Source organism: Xenopus tropicalis, chromosome 9, assembly GCF_000004195.4.
Source record: "Xenopus tropicalis strain Nigerian chromosome 9, UCB_Xtro_10.0, whole genome shotgun sequence".
NCBI lineage: Eukaryota > Metazoa > Chordata > Amphibia > Anura > Pipidae > Xenopus > Xenopus tropicalis.
This window is the reverse complement of record NC_030685.2, coordinates 85,422,651-85,447,829: the sequence shown is the minus strand read 5'-3', so window position 1 is coordinate 85,447,829 and position 25,179 is coordinate 85,422,651. Positions and strand designations below refer to the sequence as shown.

The following is a 25,179-nucleotide window of genomic DNA, read 5'->3' as shown; positions in this document are numbered from 1 at the left end:
CCTTCATTATTGTGGGGTGAAGTTCCCCTTTAACCAATGCTTTCTCCTTATACGTGGGGATAAAAATACAATAAAAAGCAGAACTGTGGGTCGGAGGAAGGAAGCCTGGGGGTTTGTGTCACAAGTAGATAAACCACAGATATTTTGGGTTTTCTAGGAATTAAACTTCATTGCGCTCAGGGAATCTCAGATAAATCTGCTCCATTGTGGCGTCACTGATGCTAAATAGGAGGGGAGTGTAAACTTTACTAGGACTCCCAGCACCCACTGACAGCTGGGGGTTACATACTGAGGAGGCCACAACTGCTGAGAGCAGCACCCCCCTTAGCTACCTCCCTGTGGGTGCCCAGTATGGGTGCACCATTGTGATGTCACCCATTGATTTCATTTGGCATTGACTCCCCAATCATTGGCCACTTGTCCGGTCACTTTGCTCATTCTGCACTTGACATTGGCCCCTTTCCCCATCTCCCTGTCCCGACCATTCAGACCCCCTCCCCCCAAAGCCCTGCTACACATGTATGGCCCCTCCTACAATAACTGTCCATCATTCTTGTGGTCTGATTGGTCAGATATTGCAATAGGTTGCCTGTGTATGGCCACCTTATGGCTTCTCTTGTGTCTGATACGCAGATCTGCGATCTGAGACAATTTGCAATTAGTCTTCATTTTTTATTATTTGTTGTTATTAAATTATTGAGCTTTTTTTTGTTCTAGTTTGGAATTTCAGCAGCTATCTGGTTGCTATGGTCCAAATTAACCTAGCAACTAGGCAGTACTTTGAAAGTCTATATGGAAAGATAAGGAAGAAAAATAACCGTAACAATAAAATAGGAGCAGGGTCGGACTGGGGGGTGCAGGTGCCCCCCGCTGGCTACGACCCCTAACCCCCCCTGCAGGGGTCCCCCTAACCCCCCGCAGGGTTCCCCCACCCAATGTCCTCCCCTGAACGGACAGGGGGAGCGCCAGCATGGGTCGGGTCTGGGCCACTAGGGCCCACTAGTGCTGGGGCCCAACGGGATTTTTCCCGGTGTCCCGGCGGCCCAGTCCGACCCTGAATTGGAACCTGACAGAGAAACAGGTTTCTTTTTGGCTGCCGGGGTCAGTGACCCCCATTGGAAAGCTGGAAAGAGTCAAAAACAGATCATTCAAAAACTATAAACAGTTTAAAAAAGACCAATTGAAAAGTTGCTAAAAACAGGCCTGTAACATACTAATCGGGCAACTTTTTTCTTATTTCTCCATATTTACTAATGCAAGGGTAGTGGGGTGTTGTTGAACTACAACTCCCAGAATCCGGGGCTGGTTGGGGGGGGAGTGCTAAGGTGTGTGGATATGGGGGGGCTGCAAGTATATGGGTGTTAATGAAATACTGGCCCCTACACATACTCTCAGTCCCACAGACCCCGCACCCTGCAACTGGCCAATCACAGGAAAGCATCATTTCTCACTATTCCGCCATTGGCTGTGAGAGCTGGAGCGGCCGAGGCAAATTGGTTTAAGGATTCTGCCTCCTCTCAGGGTTTATTGCTTCTGACAGGAGACGGGTTGTTCCCGAGGAACCAACAGAACAAACACAGAGAAACATCCGTGCAGCAAGCCCCGCCCCAGGGCCTCCCAGGGCATGCTGGGATTTGTAGTCCTAGTACATGTTGGGGAAAGATGTGGAACTTTTTTCTAAAACTCACCGCCAATCAGGGAGCAGTGGGCTGCCAATAGTGAAAAAAAGCTGATTTAAAGGGGAAATAAACCCTTGTCCAATTATCAAGGATTATCTTTTTTAAAAAGGGAGTCTGGTTTTTTATGGGGGGGGGGGGGTGTGTACTTCATTTCAAGTATAAAACTCAAAGCTTTGTGTCTTTTTCCACCCACTGCTACTATGTTTCTTGATCACCTGTTGCAGCCAATGGGAAAGGTCATCCTTTTTCTATTGCCCCATATGCAAGGGTTCATCCATCTTAGAGTTAACTTTTACTTTGATGTAGAGAGTAACATTCTGAGACAATTTGCAGTTGGTCTTCATTTTTTATTATTTGTAGTTTTTTTCGCTATTTCCCTTTTTGTTTAACTGCTCTGCAGTTTGGAGTTTCAGCAGCTATTTGGTTGCTAGGGTCCAAATAACCTTAGCAACCAGGTAGCAGTTTGAATAAGAGGCTGGTATATGAATAGGGGAGGGGCTGAATAGAAAGATAAGGAATAAAAAGTAACAATAACAATAAAACTGGAGCCTCACAGAGCAATAGGGTTTGGCTGCCGGGGTCAGTGACCCCCATTTGAAAGCTGCAAGAAGGCAAATAGATTGAAAACTAAAGGAAATAAATAACGAAGACCAATTGAAAAGTTGCTTAGACTTAATATTAATATCTTATTATCTCTCTGCTAAAGGAACGAGTGCAGAACTGTTGCTGCCCAGCAAGTGGCGCCGTTTGCCCTGTAACACACAGCGATCCCTAACTGCCAGCCATAGAGGCCAAGGTAGAGAATCAGGCACTGCGCTGGGTACCCCGGAACCACGGGACTGGACATCGCCTAAAGGGGCGGCGGCCAAGTGACCTTGAATGTGAATGGGCAGAGCGGTGTTTCCTGTACATGTGATCCTTCCAAACAATCTATTTAAAGGGGCGGTTACAGGTATGTAATAGGCTGCTGTATTCCTAGCAACTTTGCAATTGGTCTTCATTATTTATTTGCTACAGTTTTTGAATGATTTTCCTTCCTCTTCTACATCTTTTCAGCTTTCAAATAGGGGGGTCACTGACCCCGGCAACCAAACCCTATTGCTCTGTGAGGCTCCAGTTTATTTATTATTGTTACTTTTTATTCCTTATCTTTCTATTCAGTCCCTCTCCCATTCATATTCCTGTCTCTTGTTTAAACCATGGCCTGGTTGCTAAGGTAAATAAGACCCTAGCAACCAGAAAAACCAAATCGGAGAGCTGCCGAACCAAAAGCTGCGTAACTCAAAAACCATAGTGAATAAAAAATGAAGACCAATTGCAAATTATCTCAGAATATCAATGTCTTTATTACATGGAAATAGCCGGCCCTGAGTTTTGCCCCACCTACAACTCCCAGCATCCCCAGCTAATCTGACAGACTAGCTGCAGTTCAGTTATTCACAGGGAATGCTGGGAGCTCTAGTGGGGGATATATACTGTATATATATATATTTATGGCAACGGCTTGTAAGATTTTATCTCCCAATCAAAAGCCAAAGAGAAACACTGGGAATAAACGCACTAAAATAAACACGCGCCCTGGGAATTGATGGCGGTTTTTGGGGGTTTTTTTTGATCTTCGAGGAGGGAATTCTCTCCTTTGATTGGCTCCCGATCTTCTGACTTTGATTTCCTTCATCTATGTTATTTTGTATGGCAAGCGCCGAGATATTAAAATAGCCCCATGAGCTGGCACTCTGCCTCCGTAAATAGACTCTATCCCCGGCGCGGGGCCCCTACGGCGCGGTCAGGGCGCTCATTGGCTCTGTCTCGCAGATAAAAGGGGCCGCTGTGTGATTTGGAAATGATTATTAGAAGAGAGGGGGGGGGTTGTGGTCGGAGGCGTCTTCGCTCCCCAAACGCCAAATGGAAAGACGAGCTGGGTCCATGCGTGGTTCTGCCCCGGTCCATAAGTGACGTCTCATTGGCCTGGGACTACGGGGCAGAAGCCAGCTGATTGGCAGGGCGGAAGGGGATCCAATGAAATGAATGTATATTTGAGAGTTGCTTAGAGTTACGCTCAGTAGTGGAAATGGGACGTTAGGGTTTATATCCCCTTTAATTTGCCCAGCAAAATCTATGTAGAAATATTTTCGTTTCCAGAGTTGCTAATAAATTACAGTACTGCGTCAGGCTGGGGGCACGGGGCAGGGGGGTGAGACGGGGGCAATTCATACAATACACTCATGGGGGGTGAGACTGGGGCAATTCATACAATACACTCATGGGGGGTGAGACGGGGGCAATTCATACAATACACTCATCAGGGGGTGACACTGGGGCAATTCATACAATACACTCATGGGGGGTGAGACAGGGGCAATTAATACAATACACTCATCAGGGGGTGAGACAGAGGCAATTCATACAATACACTCATCAGGGGGTGAGACGGGGGCAATTCATACAATACACTCATGGGGGGTGAGACTGGGGCAATTCATACAATACACTCATGGGGGGTGAGACTGGGGCAATTCATACAATACACTCATGGGGGGTGAGACGGGGGCAATTCATACAATACACTCATGGGGGGTGAGACTGGGGCAATTCATACAATACACTCATGGGGGGTGAGACGGGGGCAATTCATACAATACACTCATGGGGGGTGAGACTGGGGCAATTCATACAATACACTCATGGGGGGTGAGACGGGGGCAATTCATACAATACACTCATGGGGGGTGAGACTGGGGCAATTCATACAATACACTCATGGGGGGTGAGACTGGGGCAATTCATACAATACACTCATGGGGGGTGAGACTGGGGCAATTCATACAATACACTCATGGGGGGTGAGACGGGGGCAATTCATACAATACACTCATCAGGGGGTGAGACAGAGGCAATTCATACAATACACTCATCAGGGGGTGAGACAGAGGCAATTCATACAATACACTCATCGGGGGTGAGACAGGGGCAATTCATACAATACACTCATCAGGGGGTGAGACGGGGGCAATTCATACAATACACTCATGGGGGTGAGACGGGGGCAATTCATACAATACACTCATCAGGGGGTGAGACAGGGGCAATTAATACAATACACTCATCAGGGGTGAGACAGAGGCAATTCATACAATACACGTATCTGGGGGTGAGACAGGGGCAATTAATACAATACACTCATCAGGGGGTGAGACAGGGGCAATTCATACAATACACTCATCGGGGGTGAGACAGGGGCAATTCATACAATACACTCATCAGGGGTGAGACAGAGGCAATTCATACAATACACTCATGGGGGGTGAGACAGGGGCAATTCATACAATACACTCATGGGGGGTGAGACAGGGGCAATTCATACAATACACTAATCGGGGGTGAGACAGGGGCAATTCATACAATACACTCATCAGGGGGTGAGACGGGGGCAATTCATACAATACACTCATCGGGGGTGAGACAGGGGCAATTCATACAATACACTAATCGGGGGTGAGACGGGGGCAATTCATACAATACACTCATCAGGGGGTGAGACGGGGGCAATTCATACAATACACTTATCAGGGGGTGAGACGGGGGCAATTCATACAATACACTTATCAGGGGGTGAGACGGGGGCAATTCATACAATACACTCATCGGGGGTGAGACAGGGGCAATTCATACAATACACTAATCGGGGGTGAGACGGGGGCAATTCATACAATACACTCATCAGGGGGTGAGACGGGGGCAATTCATACAATACACTCATCAGGGGGTGAGACGGGGGCAATTCATACAATACACTTATCAGGGGGTGAGACGGGGGCAATTCATACAATACACTCATCGGGGGTGAGACAGGGGCAATTCATACAATACACTAATCGGGGTGAGACGGGGGCAATTCATACAATACACTCATCAGGGGGTGAGACGGGGGCAATTCATACAATACACGTATCTGGGGGTGAGACAGGGGCAATTCATACAATACACTCATCAGGGGGTGAGACTGGGGCAATTCATACAATACACTTATCAGGGGGTGAGACAGGGGCAATTCATACAATACACTCATCAGGGGGTGAGACGGGGGCAATTCATACAATACACTCATCGGGGGTGAGACAGGGGCAATTCATACAATACACTCATCAGGGGGTGAGACAGGGGCAATTCATACAATACACTCATCAGGGGGTGAGACAGGGGCAATTCATACAATACACTCATCAGGGGGTGAGACGGGGGCAATTCATACAATACACTCATCGGGGGTGAGACAGGGGCAATTCATACAATACACTCATCAGGGGGTGAGACAGGGGCAATTCATACAATACACTCATCAGGGGGTGAGACAGGGGCAATTCATACAATACACTCATCAGGGGGTGAGACGGGGGCAATTCATACAATACACTCATGGGGGGTGAGACGGGGGCAATTCATACAATACACTCATGGGGGGTGAGACGGGGGCAATTCATACAATACACTCATCGGGGGTGAGACAGGGGCAATTCATACAATACACTCATCAGGGGGTGAGACGGGGGCAATTCATACAATACACTCATCAGGGGGTGAGACGGGGGCAATTCATACAATACACTCATGGGGGGTGAGACGGGGGCAATTCATACAATACACTCATGGGGGGTGAGACGGGGGCAATTCATACAATACACTCATGGGGGGTGAGACGGGGGCAATTCATACAATACACTCATCGGGGGTGAGACAGGGGCAATTCAAACAATACAATCGTCAGGGGGTGAGACTGGGGCAATACACTCATCAGGGGGTGACACTGGGGCAATTCATACAATACACTTATCAGGGTGTGAGACTGGGGCAATTCATACAATACACTCATCAGGGGGTGAGACAGGGGCAATTCATACAATACACTTGTCAAGGGGTGAGACGGGGCAATTAATATAATACACTCGTCAAGGGGTGACACTGGGGCAATTCATACAATACACTCATCAGGGGGTGACACTGGGGCAATTCATACAATACACTCATCAGGGGGTGACACTGGGGCAATTCATACAATACACTCATCAGGGGGTGACACTGGGGCAATTCATACAATACACTTATCAGGGTGTGAGACAGGGGCAATTCATACAATACACTTATCAGGGGGTGAGACAGGGGCAATTAATATAATACACTCATCAGGGGGTGAGACAGGGGCAATTCATACAATACAATCGTCAGGGGGCGAGACAGGGGCAATTCATACAATACACTTGTCAAGGGGTGAGACAGGGGCAATTCATACAATACACGTATCTGGGGGTGAGACAGAGGCAATTAATACAATACACTTATCAGGGGGTGAGACAGGGGCAATTAATACAATACACTCATCAGGGGGTGAGACGGGGGCAATTAATATAATACACTCGTCAAGGGGTGACACTGGGGCAATTTATACAATACACTCATCAGGGGGTGAGACAGGGGCAATTCATACAATACAATCGTCAGGGGGTGAGACAGGGGCAATTCATACAATACACTTATCAGTGGGTGAGAATGGGGCAATTAATACAATACACTTATCAGGGGGTGACACTGGGGCAATTAATACAATACACTTATCAGGGGGTGACACTGGGGCAATTCATACAATACACTTATCAGCGGGTGAGACTGGGGCAATTCATACAATGCACTCGTCAGGGGGTGAGACAGGGGCAATTAATACAATACACTTATCAGGGGGTGACACTGGGGCAATTAATACAATACACTTGTCAGGGGGTGAGACAGGGGCAATTCATACAATACACTCGTCAGGGGGTGAGACAGGGGCAATTCATACAATACACTCGTCAGGGGGTGACACTGGGGCAATTAATACAATACACTTGTCAGGGGGTGACACTGGGGCAATTCATACAATACACTCGTCAGGGGGTGAGACAGGGGCAATTCATACAATACACTCATCGGGGGGTGAGACAGGGGCAATTCATACAATACACTTGTCAGGGGGTGACACTGGGGCAATTCATACAATACACTCGTCAGGGGGTGAGACAGGGGCAATTCATACAATACACTCGTCAGGGGGTGAGACAGGGGCAATTCATACAATACACTCGTCAGGGGGTGACACTGGGGCAATTAATACAATAAACTCGGAGTCTGACTGAGAGAGGGGCAGGTCCCCGGGGAGAGGCTGATATTTGCTGTAGGAAGTGATACTGTCAGTTACACCAGGAAAAGACCCTGAGAGCCCCCAGTAAAAGAAAATATTTCTGCTCGAGAGAAATCCCCCAGACGCCAAGGATTCTTCTATTAATAGACGGACCCTCTGCTCCCACGGATCTGGGGTTATGCCCTTCCCAGCCCCAACGGGGGCCCCCGGGGGTACAGTGAGAAGTACCAGGGACTGGGGGGCCACAGCCCAATCCCACAAGGAGCAATGAGACGTACCAGGGACTGGGGGGCCCCAGCCCAATCCCAGAGGGAACAATGAGACGTACCAGGGACTGGGGGGCCCCAGCCCAATCCCAGAAGGAACAATGAGACATACCAGGGACTGGGGGGCCCCAGCCCAATCCCAGAGGGAACAATGAGACGTACCAGGGACTGGGGGGCCCCAGCCCAATCCCAGAAGGAACAATAAGACGTACCAGGGACTGGGGGGCCCCAGCCCAATCCCACAAGGAGCAATGAGACGTACCAGGGACTGGGGGGCCCCAGCCCAATCCCAGAGGGAACAATGAGACGTACCAGGGACTGGGGGGCCCCAGCCCAATCCCAGAAGGAACAATGAGACATACCAGGGACTGGGGGGCCCCAGCCCAATCCCAGAGGGAACAATGAGACGTACCAGGGACTGGGGGGCCCCAGCCCAATCCCAGAAGGAACAATGAGACGTACCAGGGACTGGGGGGCCCCAGCCCAATCCCAGAGGGAACAATGAGACGTACCAGGGACTGGGGGGCCCCAGCCCAATCCCAGAGGGAACATTACCAGGGACTGGGGGGCCCCAGCCCAATCCCAGAGGGAACATTACCAGGGACTGGCACTAAGGGGCTTATCTCCTGCCCAGTACAGTGATTTATTAGGTCAGAGCAGATTTAAAGAGCTCATAAATCAGGAAAGTTACAGAATGTTTTCTTTTGTGCGATAAGTGGGAAATGAGATGGAACATGAAATTCCTAATCTGCCGTAGCTGAAGGGGGCAACAAGGGTACAGACAGCCCCCCCCGCCCCTGGAGGGTAAATATTGGGTTTTACACCCAACCCCTTCGTTATATCACTGGACTGAGCCTCTGCTTTCTGTATAGACCAGGGATTGATAATCAGACAGGGGGATAATTCTCCTTATAGACCCTGCTTAGTCCCGTACTTACCCCCTTTGCTGCAGTGGTACAGTCCCCCTATAAATAAGGATCAGGGAAGAGTAAATGTCTGATTGGCTGGAGTCGAGGTGGCCAGCAGGGGGGGTAAGGGGTACAGCAAACAGGGCCAGTGGGCCCCTTGGAGGAGTTGTATTTACTGATGCCAGCCCAGGCTGTAGTACAGTACACTTTATAATTAAGCGCAGCTAATCACTGATTGGTTGCTATGGGTTACTGCCCAGGCACATATTAGCCCAGTATTAATAAATGAGCCAGACAGAGTTAATGTTAGGAGACATTTGCAGGAGAATTGAAACAATTGGCCACTTACCAGCTCATAATTGACCCGAGGAGTACAGGGCGACGCAATCTGAAACATAAGAGGAGGGATTAATCACATGATCGCTGCTAGATACAGAGGTTATATTCATAATATAATAAGGGCAATGCTGGGCAAAATTCTGCTTGGCAAGTAAGGCGTTAGTTTATTATAATACTTTACCCCAGATACAGATAGGTGCAAAGACTTTACTCTCCCCCCCGCTGAGACCCGGGTATGTCCCCGTTTCCTAAACTTGGCTGTAACGTCGGCAATACCCAATCATATTATCACAGTAATGGCATGTTGGGAATTGAAGTTCATAAAACATCTGGGCACCCAATGTTAGGAAAAAGGGGTGGGGGGGAGTATAAATCTGCAGAAGTTTCCTTAGAAGCGGCCCCCGGGGGCCCCAGCATCACTTTTATATTCCCTAATGCAGCTTCAAAGTGCGACTTTGTCCCTGTGATTACACAATGCGTTCCCATTCACTTTGTCACTCCCTGAGTCATTATTCAGCTGAGAAAACATCGGTGTTAGACCCCCCCCCAACACACCCCCCCCCCCCAGCCTTAACAGCCATGGAAACCATGGAAAACCAACGAAGAAGGGATAGGAATATGCGGAAAGGGTAAGTTAAACATTCTGGGTGATACCGACAATAAGAACACACAAAAGGGTACTGCAACATAGCAGCTCCCACCAGTATAATTTTATGATACAGGTATGAGATCCATTATCCGGAAACCCATTATCCAGAAAGCTCCAAATTACAGAAAGCCTGTCTCCCATAGACTCCATTTTAATTAAATAATTCAGATTTTTAAAACTGATTTCCTTATTGGGGCAGAACAGCCCTATTGGGTTTATTTCATGGTTAAATGATTCCCTTTTCTCTGTAATAATAAAACAGTACCTGTACTTGATCCCAACTAAGATATAATTACCCCTTATTGGGGCAGAACAGCCCTATTGGGTTTATTTAATGGTTAAATGATTCCCTTTTCTCTGTAATAATAAAACAGTACCTGTACTTGATCCCAACTAAGATATAATTACCCCTTATTGGGGCAGAACAGCCCTATTGGGTTTATTTAATGGTTAAATGATTCCCTTTTCTCTGTAATAATAAAACAGTACCTGTACTTGATCCCAACTAAGATATAATTACCCCTTATTGGGGGCAGAACAGCCCTATTGGGTTTAATTATTATTTTATTAATTTTTTAATAGACTTAAGGTATGGAGATCAAAATTACGGAAAGACCCCTTATCCGGAATACCCTTGGTCCCGAGCATTCTGGATAAAGGGTCCTATACCTGTATTATGACATACCCTCTGTGCCCCATGGTGACGGCCAATGCCATTTATATTTTCGGAACGATTCTCCCAGCACAAGGTAAAGGCGGTGCCCCCCTGTTGGGCTATTAAACTGCCCTATTGCCCCCTGTATAGAAATACCCAGAGGCTTAAGATCCGCTGTTCTGTTTGATTCTGTTAATTGAAATGAAGGTCACCGGGGGGGATGATGGAGGCATCTCAGTTGCCATATTTTCGGGATGTATTTGGCAACCTTCAACTCAGCCTGTAAACTGATCTCACTAACCAGATTAGGGGGCAGCCCCCCCACCCTCTCCAGCTTCAGAGCTGGGGCAGATTGGCTCTCTGGGGGCTAATAGAGGATAATATTGGAACACACAATAATTTAATTCAGGTCCGGCTCTGGAGTTGGCACGGGGACAGGAGGAGAGAGGGAACACAGGGCTGCTTTTAATCTCGGCAATTGAGCTGAAGACAGCAATGTCATGCAGGGCTGGGTAGGCTCCTTCCAGAAATCACTTTAGATGGGGGTCCAAGAAGGGGCACTCGCCTGGGCCCCCACAGAGGAGCACAGTACAGCAGGATGGAGCCTGCCGGGCAAGATGGAGACAGTAGGGCAAGATGGAGACAGTAGGACAAGATGGAGACAGTAGGACAAGATGGAGACAGTAGGGCAAGATGGAGACAGTAGGACAAGATGGAGACAGTAGGGCAAGATGGAGACAGTAGGGCAAGATGGAGACAGTAGGGCAAGATGGAGACAGTAGGGCAAGATGGAGACAGTAGGGCAAGATGGAGACAGTAGGGCAAGATGGGGACAGTAGAGCAAGATGGAGACAGTAGGACAAGATGGGGACAGTAGGGCAAGATGGAGACAGTAGGACAAGATGGAGACAGTAGGGCAAGATGGAGACAGTAGGACAAGATGGAGACAGTAGGGCAAGATGGGGACAGTAGGGCAAGATGGAGACAGTAGGACAAGATGGAGACAGTAGGGCAAGATGGAGACAGTAGGGCAAGATGGAGACAGTGGGGGAAGATGGAGACAGCGGGGGAAGATGGAGACAGTAGGACAAGATGGAGACAGTAGGACAAGATGGGGACAGTAGGGCAAGATGGAGACAGTAGGGCAAGATGGAGACAGTAGGGCCAGATGGAGACAGTAGGACAAGATGGAGACAGTAGGGCAAGATGGAGACAGTAGGACAAGATGGAGACAGTAGGGCAAGATGGGGACAGTAGGGCAAGATGGAGACAGTAGGACAAGATGGAGACAGTAGGGCAAGATGGAGACAGTAGGGCAAGATGGAGATAGTAGGGCAAGATGGAGACAGTAGGACAAGATGGAGACAGTAGGGCAAGATGGAGACAGTAGGACAAGATGGAGACAGTAGGACAAGATGGGGACAGTAGGGCAAGATGGAGACAGTAGGGCAAGATGGAGACAGTAGGGCCAGATGGAGACAGTAGGACAAGATGGGATCAAGTACAGGTACTGTTTTATTATTACAGAGAAAAGGGAATCATTTAACCATGAAATAAACCCAATAGGGCTGTTCTGCCCCAATAAGGGGTAATTATATCTTAGTTGGGATTAAGTACAGGTACTGTTTTATTATTACAGAGAAAAGGGAATCATTTAACCATTAAATAAACCCAATAGGGCTGTTCTGCCCCCAATAAGGGGTAATTATATCTTAGTTGGGATCAAGTACTGGTACTGTTTTATTATTACAGAGAAAAGGAAATCATTTTTAAAAATTATAATTATTTGCTTATAATGGAGTCTATGGGAGATGGCCGTTCCGTATTGGAACTTTCTGGATAATGGGTTTCCGGATAAGGGATCCCATACCTGTACACGACTGCTGGCAGGTCCAAAGCCTCCTTGATTCTAACTGCCAGAATTAGTGAAACATTGGCCTTTGCGCACCCCTTGCACTACAGAATGAGCCTCAGGGCACAGGGGCTAATAATGCCCAAGTCACATGTACGCCAACCCGGTGTTGGGTGAAAAAAAACATTTTGCCCCCCCCCCCCTCCATAATTAGACCCTTGTCCCGCTACAATAAAGGTGATATAGTCATTATCCATCCCAGAGCCCCTGTTCCCTTGGGCGCCCAAAACAAAGGAGATTCTAATATGAGAGATGCAGGAAGCAGGGCAGGGACACAGCCCCTACATTCACTGAGAAACATGCATAAAGGGTAACTAAACCCTCAGTCCAACATGAATAAAAGTCCTGTTATTGAGATTAATATACATTCCGTTTGATATCGGGGTTTCCGTCTCTGAGACTCATACAAAGTGTTAATGGTTTCAAGGGGCCTCGTAAATCCTTTCCCTGCCTCAGACTCACTCCTTCCATGATCCCCGCACACACATATTATATTATATACCAACGGGCGCCTGGCAAACATTAAAACGAATACCATGTTTTTCATATTTAGTTGCAATAACAGGGTGCGGCCCTCTGGAATTCCTCCCTGGTTACTCTCTGCACAATATTCACATAGACCCTTTATAAGGATTCCCTGCCTTCCATGTGGTTTTATTTAAACCAACGAGAGGGAGCTGCCATATTGCTTACATATGAGAAAGCTTACCCTGTGCCCGTCACAGAGGACCCGGGCCCCCGCAGATATTCTCATTTATTTCCAAATGGGGCCCCAGAACCTGTATACGAGACCCCAGACGGCTTCCCTATCATTTGCACTGACCTTTCCGTATGACATCATACATAAAAACGGGGCTCATGGGGGGGTATAAAAGAAAACTCGCCCTTTTTCCGAGGAAGAAGTTTGACGTCAGTGTTCGAGGGATGGAAAACGTCTGCCAAGTAAATCTGGGTCTGGGTTCTGATGATTATTAACGGAAAATAAGACAATGGCTCGTCCTTCCGCTTGCTATTTAGGGATCTATTCACCTTACGATCACCTTTTAGTGTGATATAAAGGGGCAGATCCCTGTCCCCAGACTTACTGCTTCCCACCAGTGCCACTAGTGCCCCCCCAGGGTCAAACAATCGAAATACAACAGCGGCCATAGGTGCCATCAGAACGAGGACTGTAACGTGCCAATGCGGCCCCCGATGTGACGGAAAATCAAACCTGCCCGATCAAGATCTGCCCAATTTTAGGCCAGATATCGGACGGGTAGGCCAATACATGGGCAGATAAGCTGCCGCATCAGTCTAAAGGACCCCAATCAGCACCTGAAACCTGCCCGTGTAAGCCTGCCTTTACTAATGCATCAAACTGTAATGGCCGCTCTGCTAAAGCCAATAGAGCATTACTGCATCGCTCTGCTGACCCGATACTAATAAAACCTAAAATAAACACAGCCAATCAAATGTGTAACTGCAGAGAAATAAGGCGGAGGATTGGTTATTATATTAGCAGAGATCGTAAAAAGAAACAGTAAAGTGTATTTGTAAAGGGAGTTATGTATAGGCAACAAAGGGCAGGTTTATAGTCTAGCAGAACATTCCTACTCTCTGTATTTGTATTTATAACTAATGGGTAGGAGCTGCCATAGACTTCTGTGGGGCAAAGACTTCCTTCCTCCTGTGGCCCTTAATGTAGATCATTGGTTGTCAGACTATTTATAGTCCAAGGTTCCCTTAGCTCATAAATGAGATATATCTGTATATGAAACCATTGAGGTAACAGTCACCCCGCTATAGTTCCAGGGGTACCCAGGGCACAAATAAGCACTCACCCCAAATCCCCCCCTAACTGGCCTTCAGGCTGGGCCCCCTTAGCCCATAACAAGGTTACAGATATATAGAAACATTGGGGTAACAGTCACCCTGCTATAGTTCCAGGGGTACCCAGGGCACAAATAAGCACTCACCCCAAATCCCCCCCTAACTGGCCTTCAGGCTGGGCCCCCTTAGCCCATAACAAGGTTACAGATATACAGAAACATTGGGGTAACAGTCACCCCGCTATAGTTCCAGGGGTACCCAGGGCACAAATAAGCACTCACCCCAAATCCCCCCCTAACTGGCCTTCAGGCTGGGCCCCCTTAGCCCATAACAAGGTTACAGATATATAGAAACATTGGGGTAACAGTCACCCCGCTATAGTTCCAGGGGTACCCAGGGCACAAATAAGCACTCACCCCAAATCCCCCCCTAACTGGCCTTCAGGCTGGGCCCCCTTAGCCCATAACAAGGTTACAGATATATAGAAACATTGGGGTAACAGTCACCCCGCTATAGTTCCAGGGGTACCCAGGGCACAAGCACTCACCCCAAATCCCCCCCTAACTGGCCTTCAGGCTGGGCCCCCTTAGCCCATAACAAGGTTACAGATATATAGGAACATTGGGGTAACAGTCACCCCGCTATAGTTCCAGGGGTACCCAGGGCACAAATAAGCACTCACCCCAAATCCCCCCCTAACTGGCCTTCAGGCTGGGCCCCCTTAGCCCATAACAAGGTTACAGATATATAGAAACATTGGGGTAACAGTCACCCTGCTATAGTTCCAGGGGTACCCAGGGCACAAATAAGCACTCACCCCAAATCCCCCCCTAACTGGCCTTCAGGCTGGGCCCCCTTAGCCCATAACAAGGTTACAGATATATAGAAACATTGGGGTAACAGTCACCCTGCTATAGTTCCAGGGGTACCCAGGGCACAAATAAGCACTCACCCCAAATCCCCCCTAACTGGCCTTCAGGCTGGGCCCCCTTAGCCCATAACAAGGTTACAGATATATAGAAACATTGGGGTAACAGTCATCCTGCTATAGTTCCAGGGGTACCCAGGGCACAAATAAGCACTCACCCCAAATCCCCCCTAACTGGCCTTCAGGCTGGGCCCCCTTAGCCCATAACAAGGTTACAGATATATAGAAACATTGGGGTAACAGTCACCCCGCTATAGTTCCAGGGGTACCCAGGGCACAAATAAGCACTCACCCCAAATCTGGCCTGCAGGCTGGCCCCCACTGCTCAAGACCCCCCAAGGTATCCAGTCCTACAGTGTAGGAACAAGTGCTATAGACAGAACAGTATTTACAGAAAATGATGGGATCTATAATGTGGAAACTTGTTATCCAGTAAGGTTACAAATACACTAATGCTATGTCATGCTTAAATAAACATTCCATTCAGAAAAAAACAGAACCTCAGAAGCCCCCATTCCCCATGCATTCTGGGTAAATGACCTCATACCTGTGCAAGTATAGGATCCCTTATATCAAAACCCATTATCCAGACAGCTTTGAATTACAGCAAGGCCGTCATCACCCATAGATTCCATTTACATAAATAATTCAAAACTTTAAACGTTATTTGCTTTTTCTCTGTAATAATAAAACAGTACCTGTACTTGATCCCAACTAAGATATAATTACCCCTTATTGGGGCAGAACAGCCCTATTGGGTTTATTTCATGGTTAAATGATTCCCTTTTCTCTGTAATAATAAAACAGTACCTGTACTTGATCCCAACTAAGATATAATTACCCCTTATTGGGGCAGAACAGCCCTATTGGGTTTATTTAATGGTTAAATGATTCCCTTTTCTCTGTAATAATAAAACAGTACCTGTACTTGATCCCAACTAAGATATAATTACCCCTTATTGGGGCAGAACAGCCCTATTGGGTTTATTTAATGGTTAAATGATTCCCTTTTCTCTGTAATAATAAAACAGTACCTGTACTTGATCCCAACTAAGATATAATTACCCCTTATTGGGGCAGAACAGCCCTATTGGGTTTATTTAATGGTTAAATGATTCCCTTTTCTCTGTAATAATAAAACAGTACCTGTACTTGATCCCAACTAAGATATAATTACCCCTTATTGGGGCAGAACAGCCCTATTGGGTTTATTTCATGGTTAAATGATTCCCTTTTCTCTGTAATAATAAAACAGTACCTGTACTTGATCCCAACTAAGATATAATTACCCCTTATTGGGGCAGAACAGCCCTATTGGGTTTATTTCATGGTTAAATGATTCCCTTTTCTCTGTAATAATAAAACAGTACCTGTATTTGATCCCAACTAAGATATAATTACCCCTTATTGGGGCAGAACAGCCCTATTGGGTTTATTTCTAGTAGACTTAAGGTATGGAGATTCAAATTACAGACAGACCCCTTATCCAGAAAACCTCAGGTTTGAGCACTGATAATAACAGATCCTATATCTGTATTTGTACTGATACACATGGATGGGAGCGGTTATACTACTGACTCTGGTTCCAGATCTCAAGGCTCTAGAACAACACTAGACAGGGCAGTATGAGGGGGATAGGGAAAACGTGGGCGCAGACACAGCCCGGCCGCAGGACCCCAGGCGTAGCCCATCCCAGCAGTGAAGCGGTTAAGCAGCACGATTGCAGCAGGCCCTTCTCTCTGCATTCCCAGAGGCTTACACTTTCCCAATGTTGTTTGCAATGGTAAAACACTACCATTTAAGGTCTCCTGTCCTGAAGAAATAGCCCGGGTATGCTGGCTCCTAGCCACCGGCTTCCAGGGCCTGGAATGTGTTCTGGGGAACTTGGGAGCAGCTTTAGAACGAGCCAGATCCTGCGTGTTTGGGCGCTAGATTGCAGCTCCCGCGACAAGCCCAGATTCCATCACTGGACAAACAGAATTATTATCCCTGCTCGGCTGCTTGTCACGATTTCTATTTATTCAGCTCAAAACTTCATCACGTTTTTCCCAGAAAAGAATCAGTTCGGCCAACAGAACAACATGTTTCCTCTCAATGAGCAGCAAATCTGTTACCCACCAACTGCAAAGGTGACTTACTCAGCCCATAGAACATTCCGCCCCAGATCCTCTCTGATCCCCCCATTGTAAGCAGCAGTCTTGCCCTGCTTTATGGCTGAGATTCTAGCTATCTGTATAACAGAGCATTCTGTCACAGTGGCACAGATCCTATCTGATCCCCCCCATTGTAAGCAGCAGTCCTGCCCTGCTTTATGGCTGAGATTCTAGCTATCTGTATAACAGAGCATTCTGTCACAGTGGCACAGATCCTATCTGATCCCCCCATTGTAAGCAGCAGTCCTGCCCTGCTTTATGGCTGAGATTCTAGCTATCTGTATAACAGAGCATTCTGTCACAGTGGCACAGATCCTATCTGATCCCCCCATTGTAAGCAGCAGTCCTGCCCTGCTTTATGGCTGAGATTCTAGCTATCTGTATAACAGAGCATTCTGTCACAGTGGCACAGATCCTATCTGATCCCCCCATTGTAAGCAGCAGTCCTGCCCTGCTTTATGGCTGAGATTCTAGCTATCTGTATAACAGAGCATTCTGTCACAGTGGCACAGATCCTATCTGATCCCCCCCATTGTAAGCAGCAGTCCTGCCCTGCTTTATGGCTGAGATTCTAGCTATCTGTATAACAGAGCATTCTGTCACAGTGGCACAGATCCTATCTGATCCCCCCCATTGTAAGCAGCAGTCCTGCCCTGCTTTATGGCTGAGATTCTAGCTATCTGTATAACAGAGCATTCTGTCACAGTGGCACAGATCCTATCTGATCCCCCCATTGTAAGCAGCAGTCCTGCCCTGCTTTATGGCTGAGATTCTAGCTATCTGTATAACAGAGCATTCTGTCACAGTGGCACAGATCCTATCTGATCCCCCCATTGTAAGCAGCAGTCCTGCCCTGCTTTATGGCTGAGATTCTAGCTATCTGTATAACAGAGCATTCTGTCACAGTGGCACAGATCCTATCTGATCCCCCCATTGTAAGCAGCAGTCCTGCCCTGCTTTATGGCTGAGATTCTAGCTATCTGTATAACAGAGCATTCTGTCACAGTGGCACAGATCCTATCTGATCCCCCCCATTGTAAGCAGCAGTCCTGCCCTGCTTTATGGCTGAGATTCTAGCTATCTGTATAACAGAGCATTCTGTCACAGTGGCACAGATCCTATCTGATCCCCCCCATTGTAAGCAGCAGTCCTGCCCTGCTTTATGGCTGAGATTCTAGCTATCTGTATAACAGAGCATTCTGTCACAGTGGCACAGATCCTATCTGATCCCCCCATTGTAAGCAGCAGTCCTGCCCTGCTTTATGGCTGAGATTCTAGCTATCTGTATAACAGAGCATTCTGTCACAGTGGCACAGATCCTATCCCCCCCCATTGTAAGCAGCAGTCCTGCCCTGCTTTATGGCTGAGATTCTAGCTATCTGTATAACAGAGCATTCTGTCACAGTGGCACAGATCCTATCCCCCCCCATTGTAAGCAGCAGTCCTGCCCTGCTTTATGGCTGAGATTCTAGCTATCTGTATAACAGAGCATTCTGTCACAGTGGCACAGATCCTATCTGATCCCCCCATTGTAAGCAGCAGTCCTGCCCTGCTTTATGGCTGAGATTCTAGCTATCTGTATAACAGAGCATTCTGTCACAGTGGCACAGATCCTATCTGATCCCCCCCCATTGTAAGCAGCAGTCCTGCCCTGCTTTATGGCTGAGATTCTAGCTATCTGTATAACAAAGTTATATATTGTGGTGGGAATAATTAAAAGTACTTTACATACATCCACAGCTGAAGAGTCACTGGTTGTGGGTCTCTGTTTATTCCGTAAAGGGTAAGGTCAGCTCCTTTTTTATTATCTCTTTTTATTTTTTTTTTTTTTTGCTTATCTTCCTCCTGGGAAGAAAGCAGATTATTAAGATTGCAGAAGGTCATTAGGCACCGGGCACATTCCCACAGGGCGGCACAATAGCCAAACACGCAGGGTTATTTACACATCACACCTTCGCTGCTAGTTGCACTTTAACTGAGTGTTACATAAAGGATAATATTATCAGCGGCCCTGGCGGAATGTTCCGTGAGCTTTGAAGGGGCTGGGGCGGCACGTGAATGATCTTACAGTTAGTGTAAGGGAAGATGCCAGCATGAACGGCTTGTCCGGAGATATTCATGGAATCTGGTAGTTACTGGTGCCCGGTTACAGGAACACCTGGCGTAAAGGCATCAACCAGTGTGATGTGCCACCTACCCACGGCCGAAGGGCAAATGGCACGCGCAAGGGACCCCGGGGCACATAATAAACTCCCTCTGGGTTTTATGAACTTAAAGACCTTTCCAGGCAAAGAAGGTTCCATCAGCTGTGTGTGACTGTATGTAACAGTGAGTACAGGTATGGGACCTGTTATCCAGAATGCTCGGGACCTGGGGTTTTCCGGATAAGGGATCTTTGGATCTCCATAACTTAAGTCTGCTAGAAATCATTTAACCATTAAATAAACCCAATAGGGCTGTTCTGCCCCAATAAGGGGTAATTATATCTTAGTTGGGATCCAGTACAGGTACTGTTTTATTATTACAGAGAAAAGGGAATCATTTAACCATTAAATAAACCCAATAGGGCTGTTCTGCCCCAATAAGGGGTAATTATATCTTAGTTGGGATCAAGTACAGGTACTGTTTTATTATTACAGAGAAAAGGGAATCATTTAACCATTAAATAAACCCAATAGGGCTGTTCTGCCCCCAATAAGGGGTAATTATATCTTAGTTGGGATCAAGTACAGGTACTGTTTTATTATTACAGAGAAAAGGGAATCATTTAACCATTAAATAAACCCAATAGGGCTGTTCTGCCCCAATAAGGGGTAATTATATCTTAGTTGGGATCAAGTACAGGTACTGTTTTATTATTACAGAGAAAAGGGAATCATTTAACCATTAAATAAACCCAATAGGGCTGTTCTGCCCCCAATAAGGGGTAATTATATCTTAGTTGAGATCAAGTACAGGTACTGTTTTATTATTACAGAGAAAAGGGAATCATTTAACCATTAAATAAACCCAATAGGGCTGTTCTGCCCCAATAAGGGGTAATTATATCTTAGTTGGGATCAAAATTGCCTCAGCTAAACACACGTAGGGACAATTATCAGTGAATTATCAGCATTGTCTGTTTTAGTAGCTACGACAAGTAGCTGCTACTAGTAGCTCTGTGTGTCTTCACCCTTAGGTAAGTGGCCTGACCTTCAAGCAACAGCTACTAATTTCCCCATGTCTCCCTATTAGAATCACACTGGGTGCCCTAACCACCAGGGGTGCTAATGAGCAATGACAAACATGGCATTTGGCTGCCGGGAGTTGTTGGTTCTCTGCAGCTGCTGGGAGTTACAGTTCAACAACAGGTGAAGACACCCATGATTCTCAGCATCTCCTGTATCACCTGCACCTGGACGTGTGACGCTTTGGCCTTTTGTTTCTGCCCAGCGCAACAGAACTGCACCATAGCAACCAAGCCCCCGGGTTGAGCAGCGTAGCAACCCGACATGCAGAGAATTCCCAGGCTCAGAGCAAACGTGTGATGTGGCCTGGTGTAAAGAAGAGCAAACACGGAGATCCCTACGCTGGCAGCCATGCAAACACGGCTTTAAGCCCCGCACAAAGGACTGCCACGGCGCCGTGCATTCACACACTCGCACAAGCAACGTGCAACCGCCAGCGGCACAATAGGCTGGAATGGCAAAAATGTGCAGAAAGTGATACAAATATGTGAATATAACAACACAGATTAAGGTTGTTTTGCTGATGTAACTTCCAAGCATGACGTCCGACCAACGGTGTCAAGAGTCAGAACCAGCAGTGCAGGGAATAGAACCATCCCGATAGCAATCACTGTACATTTACCAAAAGCAGCGAAGATGTGTAATGAATTTATACTACATTTTCTTACACAAACAAAATTTGTGGGTTAAGTTTCCCTTTAATTAATTGCTCTTCCTCTTCAATATATATATATATGTTTATTTGTGTTATAGCATAAGACTCCTCTGCCCTTTCCCACAAGCACCAATCCTGCACTAAATATAATACAGCCTCCTGTTTATCTTCCATAGGTGCAGTCTATGTGCTTTTGTGTTAGGGTTCAGTTGCCCTTTAAACAATGACATCATACAGAGTAACAGAGAAGGCATACAGGACCCCCCCCCCAGCCAGGGTCGGACTGGGGGGTGCAGGGCCCAATGGGGCTGCCACCCCAGGGCGCGCTGCAAGTGCCCCCGCCAGCCGTGTCCCCTAACCCCCCCCTGGAGCCCCGCAGGTGCCCCCGCCGGCCGTGTCCTCTAACCCCCTCCAGGAGCCCTGAAGGTGCCCCTGCCAGCCATGTCCCCTAACTTCCCCCTCAGGTGCCCTGAAGGTGCCCCCGCCGGCTGTGTCCCCTAACCTCCCTCCCCAGGAGCCCCGAAGGTGCCCCCACAGGCCGTGTCCCCTAAACCCCCCCCCCCAGGAGCCCTGAAGGTGCCCCTGCCAGACATGTCCCCTAACCTCCCCCCCAGGTGCCCTGAAGGTGCCCCCGCCGGCTGTGTCCCCTAACCTCCCCCCCCCAGGAGCCCTGAAGGTGCCCCTGCCAGCCATGTCCCCTAACCTCCCCCCCAGGTGCCCTGAAGGTGCCCCCGCCGGCTGTGTCCCCTAACCTCCCCCCCCCCAGGAGCCCCGAAGGTGCCCCCACAGGCCGTGTCCCCTAAACCCCCCCCCAGGAGCCCTGAAGGTGCCCCTGCCGGCCGTGTCCCCTAAACCCCCCCTCAGGAGACCTGAAGGTGCCCCCGCCAACCGTGTCCCCTAACCCCCCCCAGGAGCCCTGCAGGTGCCCCCGCCGGCCGTGTCCCCTAACGCCCCCAGGGGCCCCCCTAACCCCCCTCAGGGTCCCCCACCCTACGTCCTCCCCTGTGCGCGCATAAATTTTATGCATGATACGGATTAACAGGTTTGCAGAGGATTCTGGGAAATGTAGTATAACAGCCAGAAGGTAGAAGGTAAATAAGTAAGAACAAGAACATGGATAATAATTTTTTCTTGTTCTTCTCTGAGGCCCCAACCAACCGGCACCTAGGGACGCTGCGCCAATCTGAATGCAGGAAAGCTGGCAAAATACCGCACAGTCCAATCACGGAAAGGAAAATATTTCTATATAAGGGCAAAGAAAGGGCCAGGTTTAAATGAACAAACATGAATAACCCCCCCCCCTTTCTTCTTCGTCTTTGGCCTTGGAAAAAAAATGCATCTACTTATTCAGAGGTATGGCACGCTTCTGGCAGGGCAGGAATGCGCTCGCTGCGGCCAAGACTTAACCCTTTCACCCACACGTGCCTACTGAGCCAATGCACCCAGACTCCCCTGTGTGTTGCATGCCCGGCCTGTAGTAAATCACTGCATTTGAAATATTAAAGGGGAAGTAAAATGTTATTCTAAGTAACATTCCAATATCTATTCATTATACTACTTCACTGGTTTTCTTTGTACATGTAATTGGTACTGAAAGCAGTAACTTTTTATATCCCTGCACTGCTGGTTCTGACTCCAGTAACAATGTAGCAGCTGGAGGGGAATGGACTTCTGAAATTCTGTTTCAAGAGACAGAACCAGAGAAAAGAAAGGGATGAGACCCCCAATAGGGACAGCAATAACACAGCTGCAATGTGTGCAAATCTCCATTAGTAACAGACTGCTCCCCATTAGAGCTCAGATAAGTCCACACTGGGTTATTGAGTAGCCCATGTTGGGTGATTGAGTTGCCCATGTTGGTTGATGGAGTTGCCCATGTTGGGTGATGGAGTTGCCCATGTTGGGTGATGTAGTTGCCCATGTTGGGTGATGTAGTTGCCCATGTTGGGTGATGGAGTTGCCCATGTTGGATGTTTGAGTTGGCCATGTTGGGTGATGGAGTTGCCCATGTTGGGTGATGGAGTTGCCCATGTTGGGTGATGGAGTTGCCCATGTTGGGTGATGGAGTTGCCCATGTTGGGTGATGGAGTTGCCCATGTTGGCTGTTTGAGTTGGCCATGTTGGGTGAATGAGTTGCCCATGTTGGGTGATGGAGTTGCCCATGTTGGGTGATGGAGTTGCCCATGTTGGGTGATGGAGTTGCCCATGTTGGATGTTTGAGTTGGCCATGTTGGGTGAATGAGTTGCCCATGTTGGGTGATGGAGTTGCCCATGTTGGGTGATGGAGTTGCCCATGTTGGGTGATGGAGTTGCCCATGTTGGGTGATGGAGTTGCCCATGTTGGGTGATGGAGTTGCCCATGTTGGGTGATGGAGTTGCCCATGTTGGCTGTTTGAGTTGGCCATGTTGGGTGAATGAGTTGCCCATGTTGGGTGATGGAGTTGCCCATGTTTGATGTTTGAGTTGGCCATGTTGGGTGAATGAGTTGCCCATGTTGGGTGGTTGGGTTGCCCATGTTGGGTGAATGAGTTGCCCATGTTGGGTGAATGAGTTGCCCATGTTGGGTGAATGAGTTGCCCATGTTGGGTGGTTGGGTTGCCCATGTTGGGTGATGGATTTGCTCATGTTGGGTGATGGAGTTGCCCATGTTGGATGTTTGAGTTGGCCATGTTGGGTGAATGAGTTGCCCATGTTGGGTGATGGAGTTGCCCATGTTTGATGTTTGAGTTGGCCATGTTGGGTGAATGAGTTGCCCATGTTGGGTGAATGAGTTGCCCATGTTGGGTGGTTGGGTTGCCCATGTTGGGTGAATGAGTTGCCCATGTTGGGTGAATGAGTTGCCCATGTTGGGTGGTTGGGTTGCCCATGTTGGGTGATTGAGTTGCCCATGTTGGGTGATGGAGTTGCCCATGTTGGGTGATGGAGTTGCCCATGTTGGGTGATGGAATTGCCCATGTTGGGTGATGGAGTTGCCCATGTTGGGTGATGGAGTTGCCCATGTTGGATGTTTGAGTTGCCCATGTTGGGTGAATGAGTTGCCCATGTTGGGCGATTGGGTTACCTACGTTGGGTGATTGAGTTGCCCACGTTGGGTGATTGAGTTGCCCACATTGGGTGATTGAGTTGCCTACGTTGGGTGAATGAGTTGCCCACGTTGGGTGAATGAGTTGCCCACGTTGGGTGAATGAGTTGCCCACGTTGGGTGAATGAGTTGCCCACGTTGGGTGAATGAGTTGCCCACGTTGGGTGATTGAATTGCACATTGTTGGGTGATTGAGTTGCCCATGTTGGGTGGTTGGGTTGCCCATGTTGGGTGGTTGGCTTGCCCATGTTGGGTGGTTGGGTGGCACATGTTGGGTGGTTGGGTGCCAATGTTGGGTGGTTGGGTTGCCCATGTTGGGTGGTTGGGTGGCACATGTTGGGTGGTTGGGTTGCCCATGTTGGGTAATTCAGTTGCCCAAGGCTCCCTGGCCCTAGATTATCCCTGTACAAATGCAGTACATTATCTATATATAGTTCCTTTAACTCCCAGACACCCCCTACCCGCTGGCAACTCTAAGGGGGGCAGTGCAGGCACATTCCCGGGTCCCACCATAAGTGCATTATCAAATGGAGATATTGCAATGGGTGCTTCAGCCAGAGGCTTGTAGTTCAACAACAACAGATCCCCGGAGTAACTAAAGTCTAAATATGTCAATTCTCACTGCCCAGAACAGGCAATGATGTCAGGGGCACAGAGAGTAAAAACATCACAATTTATACAGGATAATTGAATTTTGTGAGCGTTTGCTGTGCTTTAACTCCTCATTAATCTGTCTGCTTCC

The 25,179-nt window shown here is 48.0% G+C and overlaps 2 protein-coding genes across 7 annotated transcripts in view; one reads left to right on the top strand and one right to left on the bottom strand.

Annotated features, from left to right (window-relative positions):
* The window catches only part of LOC116407773, an 880,143-nt gene that overhangs the window by 151,226 nt on the left and 703,738 nt on the right, over nucleotides 1-25,179 (top strand). The window lies entirely within an intron of this gene.
* Nucleotides 1-25,179, bottom strand: part of tns1 (tensin 1) — a 244,620-nt gene that overhangs the window by 90,673 nt on the left and 128,768 nt on the right. For all 6 annotated transcript variants that reach the window (XM_031893769.1, XM_031893771.1, XM_031893772.1 and 3 more), the window contains one exon: nucleotides 9,375-9,413. In XM_031893769.1, the coding sequence (XP_031749629.1) occupies nucleotides 9,375-9,413 (39 nt within the window). The remainder of the gene's footprint in view (nucleotides 1-9,374; nucleotides 9,414-25,179) is intronic.